This window comes from Coturnix japonica, chromosome 10 (genome assembly GCF_001577835.2).
Source record: "Coturnix japonica isolate 7356 chromosome 10, Coturnix japonica 2.1, whole genome shotgun sequence".
NCBI classification, from domain to species: domain Eukaryota; kingdom Metazoa; phylum Chordata; class Aves; order Galliformes; family Phasianidae; genus Coturnix; species Coturnix japonica.
In genome coordinates, this window is record NC_029525.1 from 4,904,167 (window position 1) to 4,913,239 (window position 9,073).

At 39.5% G+C, this 9,073-nt stretch overlaps 1 protein-coding gene across 3 annotated transcripts in view; it reads left to right on the plus strand.

The window, feature by feature from the left end:
- Positions 1-3,428: 3,428 nt before the first annotated feature.
- The window catches only part of APBA2 (amyloid beta precursor protein binding family A member 2), a 36,940-nt gene continuing 31,295 nt past the window's right edge, over positions 3,429-9,073 (plus strand). For 2 of the 3 annotated variants that reach the window (XM_032446941.1, XM_032446942.1), the window contains exon 1: positions 3,429-4,430. In XM_032446941.1, coding sequence (XP_032302832.1) covers positions 3,462-4,430 — 969 coding nt within the window. In that variant the 5' untranslated portion in view covers positions 3,429-3,461. Of the gene's footprint in view, positions 4,431-8,959; positions 9,060-9,073 lie in introns of those variants that run through there. The other variant, XM_032446943.1, reaches the window with a different exon arrangement.

Consider the following 9,073-nt stretch of genomic DNA (forward strand, 5'->3'; position numbering starts at 1 on the left):
CTTTAGAGAAAAAGTCTAAATGTTTTTAACAAACCCAGCTACTACTTACTGTCAGGCTACAGGAGCTGTACTCAGAGACAGTAGGGGAACCTTCACACTTGTGAATTTTCATAAAACTGAGATGCCATTCAGGATGAAGAATGGCACAACGGACCCCTAATTTAGTTACGCCTTGGCAGTTCTGACTGTAGGATACATTCTTTTTGCTTCCAAATACACTACTAGACAAGGAACGTATACAGAAGATCAGACACACTCAGCTATTCGTCCCCCTACATTTCTTTCATTGGAGTCATTGTACCCTTTCTGAAATCAGTGCCTGCAAGCTTAATCACCTGTGCATTACACAGGTAGATCAGAGTTCCTTTGGAAATACAGATCCTCTTTGCACCTGCTTTTAGAAGAGTCAGCAGGTCAGCCTGCACTCCTGTTATATAGCTCCATGATTCCTCACTGTCTGTAGTATCAGATCTACTGAAAAGGGAACATGTAGTTAATGCAGTTTGGCCTTGGGGAACCAAATGACTGCAGAATCCAAAGTCATGGCAGGCTCATGTCCTGTTATCTGCTCATTATAAATTCTATTTCCCCAGTCTAGAATCAGTCACAATTCATCTTGGCTGACTTAGCTGATGGGAGTCTGTTAAATCTTCTGTAATGAAAGCCTACTGAGAAATACTATTAGTCTGATATTAAAATTGTTTTGAAAAAACTGAAGTTAGACTTTCTCCTGCTTTAATTATTTGCTTATTAAATATATATAACTAGCATAAAGGCTTGGAACCACAACTTTTCTAGTACAGTTTTGTTGAAAAATTCTATCATTCAAGTTACAATTGAACCAAATAATTTGCTAAATACAGCTCTTATGGACCTGTGAAATTACACGTGTGTTTATGTATGTGAAAGGGTCAGTTTCTTGGCAGTATTTTTAAATGATGAATACATAGGACTGATCTCTGGAATAGCTGAAGCCTGTTGTGCTTTGAAAACACTGCTCAGCAGTAGAGAAAGATGCTAGCAGACCATGTGCAGTAATGCAGTCTTATGGCAAAGCACATTGCAATGCTTATGATACACCTACACCTAAAGACAACCATGATAAAGGGCAGATACGTTAATAATTTTAGAAACAATTTGATTGCAGTCAGACTGTATTGGATACGTGGGAAAATGGGAGTCCCTGAATTATTTGAAGGAACCATGACTTGAATGGGTGTTTTGCAAAATGCAGGCTGAAAAGATCATGTAGCTGTAGAGAAGCACACAATGGTACAACACATTTACAGCTGGAGGAAGCTAACAAACCCCACCAAACTGCACAAGCCACTCAAGCTGCTGAGTACATTAATGGAAAAACTGCCAGAGAGCTTGTTCTACTTCTTGGAGCACTGTTCAGCTCCTGAATCCACTATGTATGTAAAGCAGTTCTTTAAACACAGCCAGGAGTGTTCTACTGGGTATTTTACTTTATTGCTGTGCTTACAGTTGCGCACTGTTCCCCATTTCTAATGGGAATTTAGTCAGTCTCTCTCCATAGGAGCAGTAATGAAGGTATCTTTCTACACAGGTGAAAAGATGTGCAAGTGCTAACAGTTCATAACCCTCTCTCTGCAGCTGTCTGGGATTAGGTGCAAGGAATTCAGGAGAACGCTAATGGCTGTTCATTGATTAGAATGCATTCCAGTTATAAGCAGTAGCCCCGCTGCAGGAGTGAGCAGCTCCCCTACACACACTCATTTAGAAATGCAGCACATGTTTTCTGGAGGCTGATTCCCTTTTCTGCTCAGTATTTTGAGGCAGGGAAAGTAGGAAAGGAGCCCTGTGTAGCTTGGCCCTTAACCACTGATGAAGATTTAGCAGTGTACTATGCAACACAGATTTGTCTAATCAAGATAAAAATGACTGAATTCCAAGGAGAATGAAGAACACAGCACTGACTTCCGTGCTCTCAGGGACATTCGTTTTACCAGAAGTTGAAAACTCCACTTTGAATGATACAGAGATCTGAGTTAACTCTCCTCTGCTGAAGAGGGAACTGTGGCAGTAGGAGGGAGCACTACACCAAGCAGAGCAAGCGACCCATTGACTGACTGAACACGTGGAGCTCCTTAGCTTTAAGAGCAAATCTTGTCTCAAAAAGCAATCTTCATACGAACTTGGGTTTGAAAACTGCACTTACTAATTCAAATGCATCAGTATGGTTGTGGAAGCCACGCTTACTGTAGTTGAAAAATAGTATAATCAGCACACATTCAGTCTGCAATTCAAAAGCTGAGAAAAAGAAATTCTGCTTTATTTTTTTCTTCCATGTAATCAGTATTTGGATTCTTGTCATGTAGTGCCTAGCTGTGAAGTTGGCAAAGAAAAAGAGGGCAACCATAAATGTAACTGCTGCACATTGCTTGCTTCTGAGTTCAGTTTTAATACTCTGAGATCAGCCTTGCCTCTTATTGAAAGAGTTCAGACTTTTTTTTAAACCTCAGTTGTGTACTTTGTGAACAGGTGCCTCAGTTTTTCCCATAATTGCATAGACAGACTTGTTTCATGGGAAATTGTTATAGGGTCTGTTGTGGTACAGTCCTCCTCAAGCAGCACTGTTCTTGACTAGACATAGTTATCTTTCAGTAAAGACAAAACAGGTCACTGTAGCCTACTTGCACTGTCAATCAAAAATACTATTCCATAGCTCTTGATCTTGTTTTAAGTTTGTATCATGTGCTTACCCATTCCTGATTGTTTACTTGGTAGAGCTAAGAAGGCTTTATTGCAAATGTGTCTTTTTTCTTGGAATGCAGTTTAAATGGTTTGCAAGCCAATATTTGATTTAACAATAGGAGATTCTTAATGGCATCCAGCTAGTAAGAGCTAATAAACCAGTATGCAGTTCATTTTTAAAATAACGTAATAGTAATGCATTATACTTAAGTGCCCTATGTGACAGCTAATTTAATAAACACTCCTTTCCTTTAGTTTTCATAAGAGTGGGTCAGACCTTCACTGTTTTTTTTTCCAGTACACGTGAAAATTGTACCTAAGCTGAAAATTGAAAATAACTACAGCTTCCTGTATTGCAGTCAAAGCATGACCTCTTAGTTGCAAGAAAAAGAAAGGAAAACTAATTTAAAGGTTCCAGATTAATTTTCTATCAAATACACACACAAAAAAAAGATGCTACATTAGAACATGCTTTATATAAGCATAGAATCTTTTCTTTCTGTTCCTTTCAGTGTGCAAGTTATTATAATTCATATCACAATTCTGCAATACTAGCATTTTAGAAGTTAGGTGTCTGTGAATCTAATTTAAATACCTATAAACACATCCTTTCTACCATTTTAATCCATCACTTGCTGTTTCTTATTAGCATCACTGATCTCCGATGATGACCTTTCCTGAATGTGTTTTTCCTTTTCCCTACAGTAATTGCCTAGAAATGATTGTCATATAAGGAGTTGGCTATGGCAAACAGGAAGCGTCAGAGCACTACAGCCAGCATGCTGGATCACAGAGCAAGAGCTTGCCCCACTTCATCTCACAACAGGGAGCCTGAAAATGAGGAAAGTGATCTTCCAATTGAAGATTATCCAGCAAAGGAGGCAGAACTAGCAACCATCAGACAAGGCAGTCCTACACCCTTGGAACATGAGTGCAATGATCATAGTGGAGACGGTGACTCCAGCTCTGACTACGTGAATAACACCTCTGAGGAGGAGGACTATGATGAAGGCTTGCCAGAAGAAGAGGAAGGGATCACATACTATATTAGATACTGTCCAGAGGATGACAGTTACCTGGAAGGAATGGACTGCAATGGAGAAGAATATGCTGCCAGTGAGGAACACCATGTTGAAACAGATGAATGTCAGGAAGCTGTAGAAGAGTGGTCTGAAGATAAAATTCAGCACCAGGATGAAAATGAGGTGACAGACAGGCAAGAGTGGCAGGAAGGTCAAGACAACGGCATTCAGGTTTTAGAGGATGAAGCATCATCTTTGGAGATACAAGACCAAGATGAGAATATACAATACTGTCAAAGTGAAGGTGGCTACCCGGACTATTACCCAGCAGAGGCTAATGGAAACTCACAGGGGATATCGCCATATCATTCTAGAAAAGAGGATGCAGAGCTAGAAGAGCAGGAAGAGGACATTGACCAGATTGTAGCAGAAATCAAAATGAGTATGAGCATGAGCAGCATAAACAGTACAACGGAGATGAGTCCAGAGCACACTGGGACTGAAAACATGGCACATGACTATAAAGAGACTTGTTCAAAGGGAGAAGCTGTTCACAGTGCTAACAGGCATGAAGGGAGGCCAAAATCACTGAATATCCCATCTGCCTCTAAGCACAGTGGAGATGTGCCTAGGGGGTTTAAAGCAAAATCAAGAACTCCAGAGGACAGACAGAAGTGGCCACAAGAGCAGGTATGAGATTCTCTTTTTTTTAAAATCCAGATTGTCAGAGGCATAAATAGAACTATTCTGCTTAATAATTATTCTAGACAGAAATGAAGAGCAATAGCTCTGCTTTTACTCTATATTGTATTCAAACTGCATAGTTACATTGTATGCTTAGAAAAATGTGCTTAATATAGTCAACGTAGGTCAATCCAGGACAGTTGTTTTAAACAAATCAGAGAACTAAGTGAAACAAGGTATTCTAGATGCATGGCATAAAACAGTTTTGCAGTTTTGTAACTCCCCCCTCTCCCCCCCCCCCTCCAGGGACAGACTTTATACAACCTTAAAAATGAAGGTCAGAACCGAAATAGCTGAGAGTCTTTCCCTCCATTAAGGTCTCCTCTTCCACCACCTCTGTAGCCAATTACTGTTAATTTTCTTTGCTTTCAATAGAGCATAAACCAACCCTAGATGCTGCATGTGTGAAAACCAACAAGAAATATCCACTCATTTCTGCGTTCGTGCATTGCTGATCTGGACAAGAAACTTCACTCACACAAAAAATGTTATTCATCAGTTTTATCACAGTGATGTTGATTCCAATTTACACCATGTGTGGTTTTTTGTTTTACAAAAAGTCCCAGAAAAAAGAATCCAAGAACAAAGCTCAAATTTTTGTTCCAGACAAACAGAGCTGTGAGGTTTTCTTCATTGGCTTTTTAAATTCCAAACTGACATCAGACTGCTCTCAGGTCAGATACTTTGGATCTTTGACTGCTCACCCCTCACCACATGCAAGCAAAACCTAATTATTCTGAAATTTTATGCAGCTTAATATTAGTTATTTTCTTTAATGAACGGATCTGCTTAAAAGAGGTAAAACCAAAGTGTATTTAGCTGGCAGACTAGGAAAGATAATTGGGTTATTTTATATATTATCTTTTAATTAAAACACTTTGTTAAGCTTCAGAGGTATAAATTTCCTGTTTCAGTTTCACAGAAGCTATCGCTATAGAAAACCATAGTACTGTAATGCCCCATGTCTAATGGAGTAATGCATCCTAGGTTAATCCATAAAAGCAGACATCAAAATACATCAATTCCCCTTAAAAATCCACAACAAAAAGAAATCAAAAGTCTAAGTACAAGAGGATGGAACAGATCAGCTTCTACTATAATGAACAAAAAACCTTAGGGGGTTTATTCACAGATTTCCCATACCTACAGTAAGTTTTAAGTATTCACTTCTATGTTCTATTTTCAAAGCACAATTAGAACTGAATTGCATCACTTGCTATATTCAGTAGCTTAGTGACAGCATTAAAGTGATAGTTTGCACAACTAAAGGATTGATGATCTTGTTGGCTTTGAGTAGCACCTAGTCATTGTCGAGGACCAGAGAAGTCCTGCGAAGTTTTTTAGGCTAGTGAGTGTCAGAAAGAACTGGCTCATCCAGCACACCAGAAGCTGCTGCTTTGCAAGAAGAGCTCTTGAACAACAAAGTTATGCAGTGAATTCTTACATATGGTTGAATAAGTGTGTTTTGTTTTGCTTTTTTTTTTTAATCCTGAATGTCTGCTAGTCCCAAACCGACTTCAAAATAGGCTTTTCTTTCAACATCCTTTTGTGCTCTCTCAGTGTTTATTTATCAGAAGTTGAGCTGAGTTGCACTGTACTTTCACTATTCTTCTCAGACTTCTAACAACCGGGATTTTGCAGCACAAGGATATTGATGTAACTGCCGCTGGAGTGAAAATAATCAAAGGGATCGCTGAACTGCCTGAGTTCTAAGCATTATTTCCCATATGCTATTGTCTAACAGATAGAGCATTAAGCAGTGCACAGTATTTCATTTCTCTCTTCAAACAAGAGGGGAAAAAAAAACTAAAGTAATTCCTCATGTAGATATCTGGAAGCACAAGCATCCATTTCAGCTCTGTACAAACAGATAAGCCTGCAGGGTGAGCAGACATGCTCTTATTTCACAGTAGAGGAGATGGAGAAGAATTGCTGTGTCCTCTCTGGGGAGAGGGGCACATAAGTCCGTAAGCCCCGAAAGTGTGAAGAACGGACAAACAGAGGTTGGCAAATGAAGACATGATCAGACTTTCCCCTTGCCCCATTCTAAGTCTCCAGGGATATAAAGGAAATATTTTAAAGAACATTAAATAAACTTTAACGAGTACCACCTGAATGTATTTATAAGCTAAACCTTATCTTGCTGTGTTCTGTTCCCTCACTGTAGGTTGTTCATCCTCAGCTGTCTCTAGAAATCAGGCTAGATGAGATGATATTATGGTACCGTTTCTGCCAAGATGTGTCTTGCACTTAATAGTTCACTAAACGCCATAAGCATGAGGCTGTGCTGCACCTTTAGCGCAGGCATCAGACCTCACAGAGTCTGGAGTATATGCCATTTTCTGTTTCTCTTCTGAGGCACTCAGATTTCTGATTCTCACTATAAAATGTGCGAGAGCTGGATGCAGGCAGTGAGCTTTCTAGAGGAAAGTATCTCTCATTTGTGAAAGCAAGGTAGTAATGATATTATTTACAATAAATCTAGTTCATCTGGAGCAAAATGAGAAAAACCGAAGGCTGGTGATAGATTTTCACACTAGACTTCTTGCCTAAAAGATCCTCAGATTTGCTGTCTTACTCAAACGTCTGCTATTTGTAAGCACATCTCACAATACAAAATACTGTGGCAATAAGTATGAAGTGGAAGTTCATGCACTGCCCCAGACCTCTAAGTGTAAACTTGGATGTTATTTTCAATCAAAAAGCTGCATGAATGTCAGTGTTGTTTTCATTGATAAATGAACAAACGTGCATAGAAGCACAAAAGGCATGTACTGCACTGTCTTTAATTTTTGTTTTTTTAAGGCTTCTGCTCCCATCTCCCACGTCTGTCTACACCATATACGAATCTTAGGTTAGTTTCCAACAACTGAAATTGATGTACAAAATTTATATGTTTAAGAAATGTACCAAGTCACTACCTAGGATAAGCACTAATATACTTGCACATCAAACACTAAACAGTAAAGCAAAGAAAAAAACAGTACAATGAAAACCCAACAGCCACCATTGTAAAGGTTCCAGTAGGTAAGTCTGTTTTTAGCAACCAAGCTCCAGAATACATCCAAAAAGGACCCAACAAACTGGAATCTCTGTGCACAGGTCAGCCTCCAGATGTAAACACATACACTCGACCCCAAAAACTCTGTGGATATGATTTTCAGAGTATGAACTTATGTATTTCAATATTCCCAGGAAAGCACAGAAGGATATCTGCACTACATAAGCCAAAGAGTAACCTGGCAAACCCCAAATAAGTTTAGATTGTATTTTTGCTGTTGCTTACACAACTTCAATTTTTCACGTTTTCTACTTCACATTACAGGAGAGGCATCACACCCCTTAATTTGAAACTGAATATTTGAGGCTTTTTTATGTGAAGGCACAATATTTTGACAGCTTCCTCAGGCCAGGAGGTCCACATCTGTCCCATTTTCCCCTTCGACACCTGAGACTGACCATCTAACAGTCCCAAGCACATAACAGAGAAATTAGTTTAATAGGAACTACAGCCCTGCACCAGCAGCAGGACCAGCACAATGAGAACAAATCACAGAAAGAATGCTCACCCATCTCTGAAGACCCAGGCTTGCAAAAAGAGTCCACAAAGGAGAGATCCCCCACAAGAGATCATTCCTCAGTGGCAGTCAGCTCATAATGAGGTCTAAGGGGTGGAGCCCATTATTACCCTCACCTGTGCTTCCAGAGCTGACCAGAGCTCAATCAGTGGTTTGAGCCATGACTCAGTAGATCCCATACAAGCACTATGAACAGGCTTATTACTAGGCTACCTCCTCTGATTCAAGTTGATGCTTTAGTTGCACATAGATAATTTTCTAGAGACACAGTAGCATTTAAATACCAGGAGGAGGTACAACAAAAAATCACCTTCAGAAAACACCAATGGAGATTACAAAGTTAAAACCAGAAACTGACGTTTAGTGACATGACAGTGCCCACTTGCCTTGCCTTTGTTCTAGAGATAAAAAACAAACAAACAAATCTAGATGAAAACATCAAGGCCTGCTGGCTTACTCATGTAGCAGAGAACTTTACAATCTAGTCAAGGCACTCATTGGAACCTATCACAAAACATTTCATTTCAAAATGCAAATTAGCTTCAGAGTACATGAGCAGGTAGATCTGTTTCTCAACTCATTACTTAATGCAGCATTTGAACATCATTGCTAGTGAAGAGATTGGCAGGCACGCCATAAGCCCAATTATTCAAACATTTAAAACACTGTAATAAAACTACAACCTTCCTTTGAGCTGCACTCAGTGCTTGCTTTTCAACTCTTGGCCAACAGGATTATCAGTTACAGAAAAGTTAATCTTTCATTTCTCTCCCAAATTATTCCTCTAAATAAAGAAATAAAAAGAGACAAACCTGCTCATTTCCAGCAGAAAAGCACACATTCAGTGCTTTGTACCACAGAAGCATTCAGGAGCACAACCTCGAGGAGAACCACAGAGCTGAAACAAGCTTCTAATTGAAAAGAAGTACAGCTTAGAGCAGAATAAGCAATCAGCATGCTAAACACCAACTGCACGCACCACCAACTTAAGCAGCAGGTGGGATCCACAGG